The sequence below is a fragment of the Diadema setosum genome, chromosome 17 (assembly GCF_964275005.1).
Source record: "Diadema setosum chromosome 17, eeDiaSeto1, whole genome shotgun sequence".
Classification (NCBI taxonomy): domain Eukaryota; kingdom Metazoa; phylum Echinodermata; class Echinoidea; order Diadematoida; family Diadematidae; genus Diadema; species Diadema setosum.
Genome location: NC_092701.1, coordinates 22,274,148 through 22,293,222, shown reverse-complemented (window position 1 = coordinate 22,293,222; position 19,075 = coordinate 22,274,148). Strand labels below are relative to the sequence as shown.

The 19,075-nt window shown below is 41.0% G+C and overlaps 1 protein-coding gene across 1 annotated transcript in view; it reads right to left on the bottom strand.

Moving 5' to 3' along the window:
- LOC140240434 (uncharacterized) overlaps positions 1–16,153 on the bottom strand; it is a 35,221-nt gene extending 19,068 nt beyond the window's left edge. The window contains exons 1-11 of the mRNA XM_072320201.1: positions 16,124–16,153; positions 10,338–10,433; positions 6,299–9,051; positions 5,236–5,623; positions 4,738–4,829; positions 3,846–3,958; positions 3,101–3,318; positions 2,512–2,663; positions 1,802–1,863; positions 1,452–1,590; positions 449–682 (exon numbers count right to left, since the gene is read on the bottom strand). Coding sequence (XP_072176302.1) covers positions 449–682; positions 1,452–1,590; positions 1,802–1,863; positions 2,512–2,663; positions 3,101–3,318; positions 3,846–3,958; positions 4,738–4,829; positions 5,236–5,623; positions 6,299–9,051; positions 10,338–10,395 — 4,209 coding nt within the window. The 5' untranslated portion in view covers positions 10,396–10,433; positions 16,124–16,153. The remainder of the gene's footprint in view (positions 1–448; positions 683–1,451; positions 1,591–1,801; positions 1,864–2,511; positions 2,664–3,100; positions 3,319–3,845; positions 3,959–4,737; positions 4,830–5,235; positions 5,624–6,298; positions 9,052–10,337; positions 10,434–16,123) is intronic.
- Positions 16,154–19,075: the final 2,922 nt, after the last annotated feature.

The following is a 19,075-nucleotide window of genomic DNA, read 5'->3' as shown; positions in this document are numbered from 1 at the left end:
CATCAGCAAATATGTGCACTGAAGCATATACTCACTGGTAATGTTCAACTCCAGTCAAGTTTTTTGGCTGCACTTTAAACTGTACACAATACGTTACTTGGATTTCTGAACATATCCAAGTTGGGCCCGCTTCCCACTGCATCATTTCACACAATACTGGGACTTTAACATAACTTGATTCATCTAAGTTTCATACAATACGGAAGCTGAAAATTAATAATTCAGGTTAACACTCATACAATACTCGGTACTTGAAACAACATCTACAATAATTCAGATATAAGCCAATAATAAAATCTGAGATTCTACAATCGAAATATAGCCCTATGTTTGAAGTCTGCGTAATCATAGTTCATACAGTTTGTACAAATGTGCATGAAAGGGACAAATATCACAGACTTGGGTCCAGATAGACTAGGTCCAAATAAACTTAAATTTTCCAACTGACCTTCTTTCTTCCAAACAGTAACAGTTCGCGGAACCGATGGGTCTGCTTGCTTGGGTCTGGTCCTTCTTTGGGTTTGGTCAGCTGCAATGACAGCAGGGCGCTCTGGTCCGTGACATCATCTGTTGTTTCCGCCTCTTCTTCCTCTCCCTGGGATACGTCCGTCTCCATGGCAACCCTCGTCGTCATCGGGTGGTCCTTGAGGAGTAGGTCTGAGATGTCTGTCTCCACCACAGTCTGACACATGGGAGAAGGAGAGAGATAGTGAAGACATCATGTAATTGATGCATTCATAGTAACTATGCCAGCATCTGTGTATCATATACTGTAAAAGCGGAAATTTTCGCAGTGTTGAAATTTTCATGCATGTCGCGCAATCTGAAACCAGCGCGAAAATAAAAGCATGCGAATACTTATGCTTGCCATATGTTCCAGTAGTTGATGTCTGGATTCCACGGAATTAAAAACATGCAAAACTCTTCTTACCAAGCCGAGCACGAAAAATTAGTTGCGTGAAAATATCCACTTTTACAGTGAAGTCAAACCTGTTTAAAGTGGCCACCTACGGGAGATGCAAAGAGCAGCCTTTAAAGACAGGTTGGCCACTATGGACGGATTCTCCCAAATTTTGTTGGTATCACATACATGTACATGTTTGTTTATAAGTATGCATTGAAAAATGACGTACAGTAACTGATCACATCATTGCACACAAGCGTGCATACGACAGACAAGCAAGATTTTTATGAGTGCATTACTATGCCTAAATGGTGGAAGAATGCAAAAGTGGCTATCATTTTAATCATTCGCAATGCAGAAAAACAAGCTCAATTATCGACTCAGCTGCAGCTCCATTTGGGTCTGTGGCCGCTAAGGCAGGTTTGACTTTACTTTACACTTGTTTCACATACAATCTCATCTTGATGAACATCCTCAATATCAGCTTTGACAGTACTTTGGTATCAGTGAGGAGATATTGCAAGAATGCACTTGGGTTGTTCCTCACCCCATTTTGTCTACACAAGAGGACGAGTAAGTCCCAGAGGAGGGCGGCTGACTCCCTGTCTGTCATTGTCGTACTCTTCCTGCACTCTGTGGCTTGGGCAGCAGCGAAATGCAGGACATCATTCTTGTGAGTTTCGCCCCTGCAATGGAAAAAGGGTTGAACGCAATCAAAACAGACACATCACAAGGAAAAATTAATTAATGGTCTAATCTGTAACTTGCTACGGAGGGGGGGGGGGGGGGGAGACAAACAAGATCTGGATGTTTCATTGAAAACATATTCACAAGTAAGTTTGATATTGTGTAAATCAACCAGATCATGAAAATAATACATGATACTAAATTACTTACTTTATCAAAGGACCTGGGTATTTCTTGTAGTCCTGGATCTCTACACATTCTTGAATCATGGTCTGCAAGACAAAAGTGAAAAATAAAATGTGTATGAACCACAATAAATGAAAGATGCCAACTACAATGTATGGTAGACAGATCCTTTACTGCAGTAAACCATTATATCTCACATCATGCGTAAGTTTACAAGCGAACATTTTTTTTCTTCTGAAGTCTATTTATCATCTAAACACTGCATATGCCGAATACGTTGCGTGGTTATTATTTTCGCAAAATTTTGCGAGTCAAGAGCTTTTAGTGACTTTAATAACGCTTTAAAATATGAACTCTGATCCCGACACGAATGTGACACGCATGCATACCACATCACTCTGTCCAGTACTACTTTTCACAATCGTGAATTTAATTAACCGCAAAATTGTTGGGCAGTCCCAATTCTCAAAAAATTAGACTCGCTAAATACATGGCGTAATCCAGTAATGCTGATTTCGTAGTAAAGATGTTCAAAATGTGTTTTTATAAATAAATGAATGAATAAATAAATAAATAAATAAATAAATGAATAAATAAATAAATAAATACATAAATAAACTGCAAATAAAGTGTACTCAACCTCGAGAGCATCGAGATGGATACTAGCGATCTTTTGTTTATAAGCAAAATACCAAAAAAGAGAAAAGAGCTAACATTTCTATGCACTGACTGACCTCTACACTGTGGACCTCCACCAAGGCTGGCATTCCATCTGCTGGGACATTTGGTAGAACCTTGATGAGCTGTCCTCCTGGACTGAAGCGGGCGATGACATGGGGCAGGCTATGCTTCACTGGGGTCAACCTCGCAGGTGGGGTAGGTTCAACTATAGGGGGTGGAGAGGAGGGGCATATTGATAATTTAACCCGTTGAGGACAGACTGATTTTGCTATAGCATGCATTGGCTATAGGCACCTGCCAGAATATTCTCGGGACTCGTCTTCAACGGATTAACATAAGAAAAAGTAAGTTTACAAAGCCAAAATCGCGATTGAGATACATTTATAACCTTCCCAATACGCATCACACAAAGCATTATTTAACACAAGACATCGGCTTTGGTATCGCAACAGCATGTACGCATAAATGTTGTGATATGAACAAAATCCTACCGCATTATTTGTCTTTTAAATCGTGAAAATCAGGATGTGGCTTACACACTAATGCCTTTTCGCTGTCCAATAAGGTAGTAAAGATTTATCAATAACACAGTACCAAACCGTAGAAATATGGTACTTGGAACTTCAAGTGTTTAATGCCCACCTGACACAGGTTCCTCTTGTTGCTGCCAGCTGTAGTCCTGGTCATAGTAGCTGCCGTCGTACCCTGCCATCCCTGACGAGTTGCCGCTGTGGTCGTAGCCGTAGCCCCGCCTCCCCTGCTGGTCGTAGTAGTCGTAGCCGGAGTAGATGCCACTTTGGTTGGCTCCGTAGCGCTCTGGCGTGTCCCCACCTTGGTGGTGGAATTCTGATGCGAAATCGCTGGTTGGGGTGGGGAGAGTGGAAGGTTGCCATGTAATTATTTCGTTAAGGTAAAAGGATGGAAATAATAAAAACAAAATGATAAACATTCCCGAACTGCATATGCCTTAAAAGAAATATATCTATGAATATTCCTTGTATAAGCAATAACAGGTATTTTCTGGTGTAAATCAAAAGCTGACTGATATCGTTCATCAAAACATGGAATTCAATTCTTGGTAAGAAATTACTGTAAAACACAATATTTTCGCGGCATGAAATTCTTGCGGGTTGCTTCTAAAATTCAATGCAAAGTTGTAGTGTAGAAAAGAACATTCATGTGCATTTTAATTTCGGGAATCTTGGCTCTTGTGAAATTTGCGAAATCAAAATGCACACGAACATTCCTCATACAGTACGCAAAAACTACTCCTATAAGCTCCCTGAGGCACCTTTTTTGCTTAGATCTGAGGAGACATTCTTAAACCTGTTTGAAATATTTTTTTTTTTCTCTTGAGTCTTGAGGAGAGACTAGCTTCACTGCCTACCTCTGCGACTGGCCACCATCCTTCTCGTCCTGCCTGGATGTCTCCGACGCAGTGGACTGTTCCTGGGAATACTGCTGTGACACGCCCCTGCTTTTTGCGTACTCGTAATATTTCTGAGAATGAAAAGTCACATGTAATGATGGGCGTGAATTCTACGTTGAAAGTGCATCTGCGAAGCTACACATGATAAGATTATTACTCCCAGATCATAAATGTGTTATGTAGAGCTCAGCATGTTTGAACAATAATACAAAGAAACGGAAGCATTTTCGAATCATTTGGTCTTATCAGTCTATCAGATCTTTCGTATCATATATTTCATATACAACTACAGTTCGACCTCGATTATCCGGCCTCCTTTTATCCGGAAATCTCTATTATCCGGACGCGTTCACGCAGTGAAGGACTTTTTTTTCGTCATCCAAAAATTTAGAAAAAACAGTGACTTTCATGGATTCATTTCACTAATTTCATAAGATGGGCATGATAGGTTTCTCAATCTCTAATGAGGTGAAACATGTATGATTTTCACATAAAGCTGTACTTTATTTTTGTGAAGAAGGGACTACAATTTTGCGCAGGCTAGCATAGATTACACCACCGTTGAGGGGTACGCTACCTGCCTAGCTGCCAGTGCACTGGGACGGCAGCTTGGACGGCAGCTATATACATTAACATTGTGTCTCCAATATCCGACCAATTCGCTTATCCGGATGAGCGCCGGTCCCGACATGGCCGGATAATCGAGGTCGAACTGTAATGATAGCGAGGAGTTATGAGGTTTTAGCAATGTCTTACATGATGCTAAAAGTGCAGCCACAAATTATCTTACTAAGAGTTCAAAATGTAACCTTTTGAAATACCAACTATTTACATAGGCATGAATACTCACCTCCCGATTGTCCCAGTAATAGCCAGCATACTTCTTGCCGTAGTAGTAGTCATAGTAACGTCTGTCATAAGGGCGACCATACTCATCCACACCTGTAGAAAAAAGGCCACGAATCTATAACATACTGACAGAATGCAGATGGATGTCACAAAGGAAGTGATCCTAATAACAGGTGGGACCCATCTTTAATTAGGATTGCTCTGCTTTCCTTTGTTTTGGATATCTCAGTCATTTCAAAACCAAATTTCATCAAATAAAACTTGAATTCTTCATAGAACTGTATACTCTTTTAACATTTCATAAAGGGGTTTCTAAGTATCTCACAAAAAATTAAAAGCTGAATCCGCATCTCAACCTACACTATACCATCCCTTTAAGGTGAACTTCTCCTTTAAGATGATTTGATGTAAGAATCCAAGAAGACACATGTCTACAATGTACATGTATACAGAGCTTTGCAATGACAGCTCCATCCTCAGAAAAAAAATGGGTACCTACCTCCGTAATGTCTTGGATCACGCCTGCTGCGGGGATACCTGGCGTCAGAGTCGTAATCATAGCCCCACCCTTGCCTGGAGCTGGGTCTCTCCATGCCTTGCCTGGACTGTGGCCTGGACTGCGGCCTGGACTGAGACGGGGTTTGGTCCCACTGCTGGGTGCCCGCCCTGTGGGGGGTCCTCTGCTGCTGAGGTGGCCTGCCGTAGCCCTGCTGCTGCCCGTGCGGCGGGCCCTGGTAGTAAGGGTCCTGCCTGGAGTAAGGGTGCTGCCGGCCGTAGGGGCTGGCTGGGTACCCGTAGCCGTATCCTCGGTACCCATGGCCATAGGGACTGCCTTGGTAGTAGCCTGGAGGGTACTGGGAACGCTCATGAGAGTACCAGTGACCTCCCTGCAGGAACATGGAGCATGATTTAATACATCTTCATTACTTGCACATATCTCCAACTTTCCAAGAATTTCACACCAATATGACAGGGCATGTCACAAGTCTTTGTTAAGTCTGAAAATCCATTTTACCAGTTATTCTCACTTCATGTTTCAGTCACTGCCTGGATAGACTTCATCAAAACAGGGAACATAAATTGTTTCAACAAACTGATAAGTTCTTCGCATTGAATACACATAAGAATTACAAGGTATATGCTGAGCACACACCATGTGACTGTACTGCTTTCATATCCCTCTCCCATTTGGTAGACTTCTGCAATGCTTCTGCGACCTTCAAGCTTTCTTTGTTCCATTACATCCCATTTTTACAGGATTACATAATATATACTCTGCCACAATTACATCAAGACAATATGAAATGTCTCCCTACACTATGTTTACAAAATAAAGAGCACTGAGCACCCTGTACTTCTTATATATCACCTTCCATTGCATTTACCTTACTATTGGTAGTGAATATATTTGGTGAGATATCAAAGAATCGGAGAAAATAACCTATTTCAGCAATTGTGGCCTAGCAAAGTTTACTAAGATTGGACCAATGCCAAAAATTGGTCCGGTGAAAGTTTTCATATATTTACAGTTTATGCGACTGTAAATTCAAGAAATCCAGTACCTCAGAAGGGTAGGAGCCGTAACCTTGGTGAGGTCCCTCAGGTCCACCCTGCCCTGGTCCAACACCCTGCTGCTGCTGATATGGCTGATGATGTTGTTGCTGAGGTTGTTGCTGAGGTGGTTGTTGTAATTGTTGATGTTGCTGGGGCTGTTGCTGAGATTGCTGTGAGGGTACATCACCAGAAGTCGATACCACAGCTGTGTTTTGTGCCGTGGTTGCCTGGTTGCTCATGGGTTGTACAGGGGGTTGCTGCTGGACAGATGTAGCACCTGCAACTTGTTGTTGTGGCTGTATACCTGCACTAGCTTGCGGTGTGCCTTGAGAAGTGGAGGGAATTGCTACATTTTGAATGTGGTAATGAGCACCAGAGGTGACAGGAGCCTGGTATGGCTGAGATTGGCCAGGTTGTGTGGCAACCTGACTAGTCACTTGCTGAGATTGGGGAGCTGTGACTGGATGGGGGTTGCCAGCAAGATTAGGGACTGTTGCTTGTGAGGGCTGCTGTGCTGCCCCCTGCAAGGTGCCTTCAGGGGGATGACTGGGTGCAGTGGTGTGAGGCACTGTCTGGCTAATGTTCAGCTGAGAGACATTCTGAGACAACTGGCTAACAGCTGGGTTTGCTGGTGCCACAGGGTTTGTGAGATGACTGCTGGTGGTTGGAGGAGCCTTGGAGGTAGGGTCACCGCCTCCTGTAAGCAATGGCGCGGCAACTGCTGGAAGGGGTGGAACGCTGACTGATGCAACACTGGCTGCTAACTGTGCTGGGGTAGAACTTGATATTGATGGGGTGGACAGAGATGCTGTGGGGACCATCGGCGTAAAGTTTGATGATATGTTCAAGGCAGCCGGGGCAAGAAGAATGTTCCCTGGAAGGGGTGGGACTTCAGCTTTCCAGAGGGGCGGGGAAGGGTTGACAGACATATCCCGGTGGCTATGGTGACCTCTCACCTGCCTGAAAGCACTGACATGCGAACCTGATGAGACAGAGTCTGAGCGAGACTTGGACTCTTCGGCTTGTGCTTTTTCTCCAGAGATGTCAGGCAGCTGTACTGGTGGTGCTGTCACTATTGACTGGCCTGGAGGGACCACTGATGATGGACCGGACGACATTGCTTCTGCCTGATTTTGAGGCATATGTACTTGCTGCTCATCAGAACGAGTTGATGGTGTAGTCCCTGAGGATTCTTCCAGATGATGGGGAGTTTGGACATTATCATGTGCTGGATGTGGTGGTGAACTCAATGGTGGAGCTTCTAAAGCTGTTTCAGTTTTCTGTCCATTGAACTCCTGGTCATGAGTTTCAGAGATAGGAGTTTGTATACTTGTGGCAGACAGCTGCTCATCAGTTCTTTGTGGAAGCTCTTTACTTAAATTGGATGCAGAAGTCTGAGACTGGGGGGACAGGACTAGGTTGGGTTGACTAGGGCTCACCTGTGAGCCCAGATGACTGGACACTGGCTGTGGTCCCGAGAATGGCACTGAAAGCAGCTGATGAACCAATTGCTCGGACGAAGCAGAATCTGAATTTCCATGATCAGCTTTACTGGTTTCAATTGCACTTTTCACCTCCACATTGCCCTCCGCACTGGACTCATTCAATGAATCTGCATGTGGTGCCAGGTCCTGGATTCCCTGAACATTGTCAGGAGTGTTCCTATACTCAGGGTCTGGACCTAGATCCTTAGTGATTTCTGCAGCTGCTGCATCTGAATCTACATCCTGAAATTGAGAGGGATTAGTCACATCTCCAGGAAATGTGGGGACATTCTGATTGCCTTGATGAAAAGCAAAGGGATCGTCTGTTCTGCCATTAAGATTGACATCCTGGACAAGACCATGGTTGGTGCTTCCACCACCTCCTCCTTGCTGCACAAACTCACTGGAAGAAATGGGAGGAGAGCTGATGGTAGCAGAGTGTGTTCCAGGACTCACACTATTGTCCGTAGGTCTCTGATCATATCCCTGGAAAGCAGGATTAGGAATATTGGTATCAGGACTAGTCCTTTCGCTAGCATTCTCACTCTGTGGAACACTCTCCTTGCCACTGGACTCCACAATATCTGATTCATCATCATGGTAGAATGCGCCAAAGCCTGAGCAACTGGAGGCATCTTCCTGATCCTGATCCACAATCCTGGAGGATTGTGGTGGAGGACCACTTTGGATATCCTGCTGGTTGACACCTGCAAAATCACCACTTGTCGCTACACCATTATCAAACCCAGGCTGCAGTACTTGTTGGGCAGCTTGCCCCTCCCAATTAGGATGACCATCTACATTGTGCTGGTTCTGCCAGGCTGTACCTTGCGCGTTATTCCCTGGTTCAGCTGGGTAACCATAGCCACCATCAAAAGGTGCACCATATCCAGGCCATGTTTGTTGGTAGGGTGTGTTGACTTCCATATTCTGTTGAGGATGTTGCTGTGCTTGTTGGTGTTGTAAATGGTCCATGTCATGATTCTGGTTGTACTGCTGATTGTAGCCATACTGTTGCTGTTGCTGCTGCTCCTGCTGCTGCTGAAAACTGTCCTGTTGCTGAAGATTGGGGTAAGGGTTGAAAATTTCAGGTTGCTGGCTCTGCGCTGACTTTTGGAATTCTAGAGGATTGTAGAACTGGGGGACCTGCTGTGGTTGTTGCTGATGTTGTGGGAATCCCCCTTGAGAGGATTGTTGCTCTCCAGGGTAGAATCCCCACTGGTTCGTGGGGGCTGGGTTATGGTCAAAGAAATTTGCTCCATCTCCTTCTGCTGATCCTACCACAAAGAGAAAGAGATAAAGAGAGATGGTTGGTACAAGGTTGATTCCCTTAAACTGTCAATCACACACCCCATGTATGTGATACAATCAAGAAAACACTCCATTGTTGTAGTTGCAGAGGTTTTGTGTTTGTAGTGTTAGTATGTTAGGGAAATATCTAAAATAGTGAGACAAATTGGACATTTCAGCACATTGAAAGAGTTAGAAATCTTGTTTATTCTATTCAGAATAACAACTACAACAAGCAATCAATAGCATCACTCCTGCCCATAAAACACACAAAGTACTCACTGACTTCCTTATCAAGCTATTACAAGAAATTTGTGACTTAGAAGCCACATCAATAAAACTGCTCCATCAATAAGCTCTTGAACACACATTGGGAAATAGCAACACTGGTAGAGCTTATGTAATTTGAGTTTTTCATGATGCATCTGCACATATTTCTAATAAATACATGATGCAAGTGTTACTTTTATTTTAAATCATCTAAAACCTTCAAACAGATTTCCACTGATATTTAATATGAATATTTACATCTTTCCCAACTTCAAGCTCACTACAACATAATCAAAACTAGAGAAGCACTCTGAGAGCGCAAACCTCTGCCAAGCATGCAACTCATTTCCATCACTGATCTTGTTCTTCCATAGAGATATCTGTGATTTCCATCCATAACGTACTTATAGTATTGTGTGCTGAAAGTTGCCCGATTTCCCAATATAGAAGCCTCTGTTACGTCATAAACCCTCAGCTGCACGGTGCGCCTCGCCCTAGCAGAAACCAGAGCACGCACTTTAGTGCGCGCATGCAAACCTCAAATACGCGCAGCCTGAACTCCAAAGTTCATTGACTCTACCTGCCAAAATATCTAAAATCCTTCCTAAATTCCCCCAAATTTTTTGGATCACTAACAAAAGTTAACCGTTTGTTACTTGTGTCTGTAAACCTTTCCTGCAAGTTTCATCTAAATCCGTTGACTACTTTTTGAGTTATTTTGCACACGGACAAACAAATGAACACACAAACCAACGATAACGAAAACATTACCTCCTCCCTTGGCAGAGGTAACAATGCTTCAACAACTAGTCTTGGATGTACATGGTAGATAACTTTGAAACTATAAATTGACATAGCTTTCTGTTCAGTATCACCAAAGCAGAGTATGTTACAAAAACTCTTGAGTCATCATTTCTACTGTACAAGCATATACAATGTAGAACTAGCAGATATCCATAGTTTATCAAAACTTGAGCTGAAGAAATATGAGTTAAGTACATACCATTGCTGAAGTATGCAGATGTTCCACTTGTGTTTCCAGTTCCTTCATTTCCTGACATGGTCTGCTTTACAGTCTTGTTTCAGGAATCTCTAAATACTGAGCAGCAAAAGACACAAATAAAAAGAACATAATAACATGAATTGTATGAATTCAGAAAGTCATACATGTATGTCACAATTCAAAATACAGTTGAACCTCTCGTATCCAGACAAGTCGGGACCGGGGCTCATCCGGATAAGGGATTTGGCCGGATACGGGAGACTCAATGCTTTATACATGTACATATACATACACATGTACTGATGTAGCCCATTGTAGTACCACATGTAGTAATGTGTATACTGCAACCTTTTCATTGTTACACTCAGTAAGAGACCCCGAAATAGAGGTTCGTGTTTGCAAGAATGAAATCATTTTCTTTTATAAATTCTTGGAATGATTTACCTAAATAATTATTAAGAAATGTATCAAGTAGATCTTGAAAATAAACCGTACTCGGCAAAGTCGACTGTAGGTCGCCATTGTTAGATTGAGTTGGGAATCCCCCTTTCCTCCCGTAATTATTGAAAAAAATAACGGCGAGATTACGTCCGTATAATAGAGAGATCCGGATAAAGGGAGGCCGGATAAGAGAGGTTCAACTGTAGTTAATCTGTCACATTTCAATCCACTTTTTTAAAGGTGTTGTGAAGTCTGCATGTGCATTTGACATTATGACAAGCTCTCTTTGGTGTTATTCCTGAGTGGTAATATTAATTCAATCACTTACATTATATGTCCCCCCTTTCTTGATTGATATTAATTCATTATTACATATTATGTATTTCAATGCTGAAAACCCAATCCACTTTCTCAGGGTAGACAATTAACAAGAAGGTTGAAGGCTGAAGTTTCACGCAAGGCACAATCCTGATACTGTAAACATGTACAAACGCTGAGATAAATGGCAAAAATACAATACAACCAATTTTCACATGCTAGAATAGGACAATATCAAATCATCTGTTCATCTTCTCTCCCCCCCCCCCCAGGTTTTTAAATATCATGACCATGAACACTGCACACAAATTACAAGTAAACATGTGCAAGTGAAACATGGTAAGAGCCAAGAAAACTGCAACAGTGGCAAGTCATACAATGAAAATGAAATAAAAGAGAACAATAGTACATGTACAGCTTGTAGGTGATAATTTACAGCTCTTTACATGTTATCATTTCAGAGAATGCTAGTGGAGTGGTCGCCAAAAATTTTGTGCAGCGCAGTATGATCAATCAAACTGAAGAGCAAATAGAGTTAAGAGTCAACCATGCATGGACTGTGGCTACGGGTGTTAAAAATAAACATACGTGTACATGTACTGTACATTGTTAATCAGTCATGCATGCTTTTTAATTGTACTTTGCAATATTCACACACAACATCAGGCAAAATTATGAAAACATTCACCAATTCACAACACATTTGATCAATATCAAAACTGCCCTTATCTGATATACCAGGTACAAGTGCTACAATGTATGTGTGACATCATTTATAATTGTGATTATAATTCCCATGACGCTTTTGCTTCATTGTAGACATGCTTGAGTAATGATTTCCAAAAATACTTCAAAGAAAAAATTAGTTACAGGGTTGGCAAACATCAAATCAAGGTTGTCCATGAACTAATCACAGAGATATTTGTGTGCTACATATATTTATATCTGAAACGGCACTTTTAACCAATTCAGGACAAATTCATATTCATGAAGACATATGGCCTCTTCAAGTAATTTATTTCAGGGAGACTTGTTAGCTCTGACTACAATTAGAACTATGTCAAGAGATGCAATTAGCTTCATATGTTGATTATGACTTAAAGTCTACATGATGATATGACTGTGTACCAGTATCATGTGACTCTTAAAAAAAGTCATTGAATTGAACACAGGGGGAGATGCAGAGATGTGTGATAATGTAAAACTCCACACTGTGCTCTTAGATACATTTGTACAAAGAAATCGAAGTGAACAGCATACAATGTAGAATGCATACTGTACATATCATACATTTGTATTATACTTTTCTTTTCTTCTTTTTTTCTTTTTAAAGCCATACAATGTACCGCACACTGGCCTTCACATTTCCCTTTACAATTAAAAAGGCTGACATGCCTTCATAGTGCACCATCCAAAATGTGCTTCCTGTTTGATTTCTGTGCATTCACTATTTATATATTGGTAGCAGCTGGAATATCATGTTAGAGTTTCACACCAGGTGTTGCAGGTCTGGTTACAGCCCAACTTATATATCACAAGATTTTGTGAGGACAACACCGAGGACACAGTATACTTTGTCACACAGACAAAAAAGGATACATACACACTGTATACATGTAAGAGCAAACATAATGTAACATTAGTCTTTCCCTTTGACTTGACTGGTAATAGCAAACACTTTATCACACCTACAAAATTTTGTAGATGTTATCAATCTTCATCACTCAGCATTCACTGGCATTTTCATTTCATCAGTCAGCATTCACTAGCAAATTAAGTTTCATAGCAAGTTAAACCCCAATAACAAATAGGCCCTATTATACATTGTATAATTGAAATTGAAATTGGATTAAAGGATCTCATATATGTGAATGATTTAAGACACACAGCATGGTATATGATGACAGATCTCCTTGTAACATTTGTGATTAAAAAAAGCTTACATCAACTAAATCTATACAGTATTAGTTCCTCCAACTGGGCATAATTTACATTATACAGGCGTATTAATTTTTGGAAGGTATTTGATATCCTCCCTTCTGAGTGAAAAGTCTTGTAGAGTTCTGAAAACATTTGCACAATCATCTTGATATCTATTCAGATAATGCTTGATAATGCTTGATAATGCTTGATTTGTATACAAAATGAAAGTGCTTCAATCCTTAGATTACTAGAAACCTAGCCTTCACATGTGCCATCACAACATTGAGTCATCTATTTGAATTACATACAGTCATACAAATACATCCACAAAAGTCATGCTTTTAGTTTGCCCTAGTCTCAATCTTTCCATTGCTACAACGTGTAGACTAGCAAAGTTACTTTTTCTATCTCAGTGACTCAGAGTCGGGTACTCTTAAAGGAACAAGTTCATGTGTGATCAAAACAACTTTGAAATATCTTGGGCAGATCTGATACTGTTGATCAAGCTAAAACTGAACTGTGGGTGCCATGACCAATCTACAACTTAAATGTACTGGTACATTACACATGCCTTCCTTCAGCTAAATCAACATGCAGTACAAATTGCAGATCAAATTAAAGCCCCACATGAAAAGTTCTATGATTGTGCATTGTATTGTTCACCAAAACACTGATATCAGCCATGATTTTCTCAAATGTCTTGGAGGGACTAGAACATGCCTTTTGAGCAGAATCCCATGGAAAATGATGTTCATGCCCAAAATGGGCCAAAAGTACTGCAAAAATGCCTCCACAACAACTTTTATTGGGCAGTAGAACAAAGACAAAACTTTCAAAATACTCAGAAAACTGTTGCTCAATAAAAGCCCCCTGACTATACGCAGTTGGTGCCAGATACCATCTTTGAGACTTCTTTCCAGACCAGGATGGGACACCATGTACATGACACACAATTTGCAGGGTTTGAATTTTGCAAATTTAAATATCAACTCTGTTCCTGACATGCAACATGCACATACGTATCTAGGCATTGTATGTAAATCAAACTCTGTTCATTACTGTACAAGTGCCATGATTATGAATCTAACTACTCAAGAAATTGTCTGGATGTCCCAATTCCAGAAAATTTAGACTCGCTGAATATAATGTAATGGCAGTGCATATAAAAAATACACCCAGAGTCCTCAGAACATGTGATGTTCTGTACCTACATGTACATAAGCTGTGAATGTGGCAGACACAATTACCATCCTTCATCATCCACAAGCTCTATAACTGCATACAAGGCAAGGGTGAAAGATTATATCAAGAAAGGATAAGAAAAGGGATGACATGATTGAAATGACACTAAAAAAATGTAAACTGAGAAAAATTTAACATAAGATTTACAGCATACTTTTAGAAAGTACACTTGAAATAAAAAACAAAAGATCATGGAAAGACAGAAAGTAGAGAAACTTGGATTATATAGGAAAGCAAGGGAGAGATGAATATGTTTGAAGAGGAAAGCAAAGAAGAGTTAAATATTGAAAACAAAAAAGCACTAAGTAGCATATGGAGAATGATAGATGAATCAAAATTAGATGAAAGCAAAGATGAATAGGAAGGAAAGAAAGAATTATACAGGTTGAAAAGGAAATAAAGAAAAGGATACATCAGAATGACACATTATTACAGAAAAAGGTATTGGAGAGAAAAGAAAGGAAAGGTCGATGGAAGGAAAGATAATCCATGAAGGAAACAAAGAACATTACTGGTAGTGGTAGTCTAGGCAGAAAGTATTATTAAAGATCAAATAGAAAATTGTGAAAATTAGATACAGTAAGAGGAAACCTACAAAGACATGATTAATAGGAAGGAAACAGGAAAGGGAAAGTTAGGAATACCTGAAAATGAAAGAAGAAAAGACAGAAAAGAAGGAGAAAGATATAAGGGGCTGTACACACATGTGCTCAACCGCTTTGTATAGAAGCTACAACCGCTACCGCAAGACTGGGTTGAGGAAAAGGGAAAAACAAATGTTAGCTTTTCACAGACACCATACACATTGTAGATAAAGCCGCTGTGATCGCTGTACATTTAGATCGAACTGTCCACTCACACTGCATGTGCTGAACATATTCGTACTGTGCCGATCGCTTGTGTACAGAGAAGCATTTCAACTTATCAAGCGATCAAGATTTTCCAACACTTAATGTACCATTGTTAAAACTGAACTTCCTATTCAACTTTGGAGACTCGGATGCAATTAAGTTAGGTTACTGAATAACTAGGGTGGGTTTGTGCATGTCTTGAAATCATGTTGATGCCAATGATGGGGAGGTATGAAAGTACAGCGTACACTAGCACCAGGTTAAGGCAGGTTTTTTACGAGTATACGACTAATACGAGTAGACTGTCTCTAGAGGCTAGTAACAAGTTAAGATGTGATAAAGAAGAGTAAAATTACTTCTCCAGATGCAGTGTACACTTGTTTGTAGTTGTACATGACTGTCACTCTAATGTAAGCTGTCTCTGCATTTCATGACATGAGTTACAATGTAATACAAATTTATACAATTTTACATCACGGTAAAAATGAGTGTGTTTGGACTGGAGACATCTTCCATGCATGATAGAAATTAGATAGACACATCTAGATCTAGGCCTACACTACTACAGTAGAATTGGACATTGTTAGAATTGGAAGCTGAATCTCGCTCTCCATATCTCATGGAACGCACATCCAGTGGGCTCGGGAAGCAAGGAAACTGGCAAAGAGAGTACATCGCATGGATGACTGCCATTGGCATTGATTAACCCACTGCATTAGCCCATGACTGGAGCCATATGACTGGAGTCTTTTCATGTCTGACTACTCTTGTCCTCCGCTACGATACGTTCACTTCCACCATACCACGACTACTCGCCAGTCCGATCCGGAGTTCACACAGAGTGATTGTTACAGATGGAACGTAAAGCTCCCTGTTTATCATAATCATCCCCGAATTACTACTTTCTAATCATAATATCATGGTAACAGATCATCAAGCAATGCATACATTCTGATAATATGAAATAAGATTAAAAAGAAAATATGTATATTGAGGTAGAAATTTACTTACCAAACGTTTATCCGTAGACATGTAAGCTACGTGTCTTTCACTGACGACGGATTTGCGTGCGTTAAAGGGTGTTACGGACGGAGTACTATGGATCTCACTTGTTCAAATAATTTTGATGTTGTATTTTTTGCTTTAAGAGAAAAAAAAAGAAAAATCATTAATGAATTCAAAAGAAAGAATATATATAATTTTTCTAATTAAAAGACTTGTGGAAAAATTAATCATTGTGTATGATAAATGTGATGAAACTTTGTTAAATTATGACTTGCTATTGCGTTCCATAACTCCTTAGGCTTTTATTTCTTTTGTTTTTCTGCTTCTGTGCGTGCAGCGCGTAGAGCACTGAAGCAAAAACAGGTACGTGTTATTATATTGGGATGTGCGGGCGGCGAGCGCGCGCGGAGATCGCACGTTTCACAGGTTGGATCTCTGGGCCAAGCTGATTAATTTATGGTACTCGTACTCGACTCCTGTGCTATTGCCATGTGACAGGTATCTTGCTGAGCACCAGCGTGCCTGCGCCTGATGACGGTACGGTGAGCTAGCAAGCGCCCTGCCGGACTTTCCCCGGTGCTGTAGCACACCAGTATCTTGTTTGTGTCGTCTGCGATGCGTGGAATGAGAGCTGCAGAATGAGAGCTGCGACATTTACCTAAGCGTTCTGTGTCTTGACGTTCGAATTCTTCAGCAAGGGTAAATGTGCGACTAACCTTCCATCATCATGGACCAACTGAGAAACATTTTCCAGCTTCGGACAAGCCTACGGACAAGCCTAATAAAGACCAGTCTTGGAAGGTCGGCAGTGTTTGCAAAAGCTGTGAACGGCCATAACTCCCACAAACAATGTTTTGCTTTCCAATCACGACCGCGTGTAAGTTGCAGCTGGGTTCTTGCAACTTTCTTAGACTTATACTAGTCTTAGGCAGTTCACTTCATTCTTCCTCTTTTTTTATTCATAATATTTACAAAACTCATTCTCTCATCTAGTTCTGGACTCTAGAAACCCTAGTATGAGTAGGAACGGTTTTACACGTCAAATCACTCTAACACTGTCACTGTAACAGCTAGGCCAGGGCTGCGTTTATAAGATTTTGAGTGCGTGCCGAGAATCACTGTTTTGAAACAAGTCAAAAGCCGGGTTCACACGTACAAAATAGCAGGATGACGATCGCGCTCCATATCTTGAGATTTTTTTTGCAACCATTCACACGCTCCAAATTAGCGCGTAGCAGGATAGCAATCGCGCTTGGAATCTCGAGTTTTTTTGCAACCGTTAACACGTACAGAATTATCCTGCTAATTGCCGATCGAGATACCAGCCAAACCTGCAAACTGGGTCACACAGCACCCTTCTCTGTCACTGCCTGCGCGCACTTCCCTTTGTCCATTGTTTTTTTGCGCGTCAGTGGTGTGGTTCGCGCACTGTTACTTGCGCTAAGAGATGAAGGACCTTTTGCATGCGCACGCAGAGGCTTTACCGTTGTGATGTGCACATGGCCTGATGGGATATAAAAACTCGAGATTCTAAACCTGACTGTTCACACGTACCGGCGTGAGGCAAATTATCCCGCTAATTGAGAATTTAGCGCAAGATTCTTGGGATTAGCATCGCGATGCTTATCGCCCTAATTTTCGGGTTTTTTCTGTCCACACGTACAAAAAACTCGAGATAGGGTACCGATCCCGATGCAAATCTTGAGATTTGTATCCCGCTAATTGGTGTACATGTGAACCCCCCTACTGATTCGGAACACTGATTTGAAACACGGTTTTGTCAGGAGAGTGTTTGTAAGATTTTTTCCCCGAGCTTGTTGGGGCTCTCGCTCAGACTGCGCCATTGCGCAACTCACTCTGCGCAGTTTGTTCCTCGGCAAAAGGTCAAACAGGGTGCGTGCAAGGTATTGTGACGTCATTTAAACAGTGTTTGAGATCGCAGTTGCGTTTATAAGATTTTTTAAGCACTTTCTACAGAATCGCTGTTTTGAAATGCACTATTTTGTGCGATGTGAAACTGTGTTTCAAAACACTGTTTCAAATCACGGCTGTTCAGCTAGCATTTATAAGATTTTTTTTTTTCTTGCTAGAAACAGTATTTCAAAACACTGTTTCTGGCCAGAGGAAAAATCTTATAAATACACTCTAAGTCTCTAGTGATCTGTCACATGTCAGTTTCATCTGCAGTTAAGTAGTTCTAAGCCTTCATCAAACAAAGTTCAATCACTTTTTAAATTTTATCACTCATGTTTGTGGTCCATGTTGCACCTATTCTCTGTTAAACAATAAATCTTGTTCGAGCAGCCAAAGAATACCTCTTGTAGATCCTTTGCTGACTGAACTCCTGCATGTGATGTATATTAAGGTTTAATCCACTGAGCTAGACTGTAAATTAAATGGAAGTCAAAATGCAAACAGACAAACTGACCGGAATGAATATGATGTACTATAACATACCTTGGATGTGGGCGTAAAGTTAGACTTAACTTATTTGCCCCTCAGTGTCGTCATTACATGACATTAATAACTTTTTGTTAGGCGCTGTGCAGTATCACATGGACAAAGAAATATCCCTTCGGGGTTGTATTTGTTCTTGTCTTGACTCCAGAACCTCTCTAAGTTAGACTTGAAACTATTCACGGATGGGCTGTCAACTACAAATGATGGTAACTTATTCCACTCACTAATAACTCTTTGAGAGAAAGAGCACTGTCTCACTTTGGACTTTACACGTTTCTTCAGTATCTTAGATTTATGACCACGCGCCCTTCCTCCAACTGAGAACTCAAAAAAATCTGAGGACTTCATATCATCAATCTCATTCACAATCTTAAAAATCTGTATCATTTCGGCTCTATGTCGTCTATATGCCAATGAAGGCAATTTCAAGTGTTTAAGTCTTGCTTCATAACTCAAAGGTCTGAGTGGACGTATCATTCTAGTAGCTCGACGCTGTAC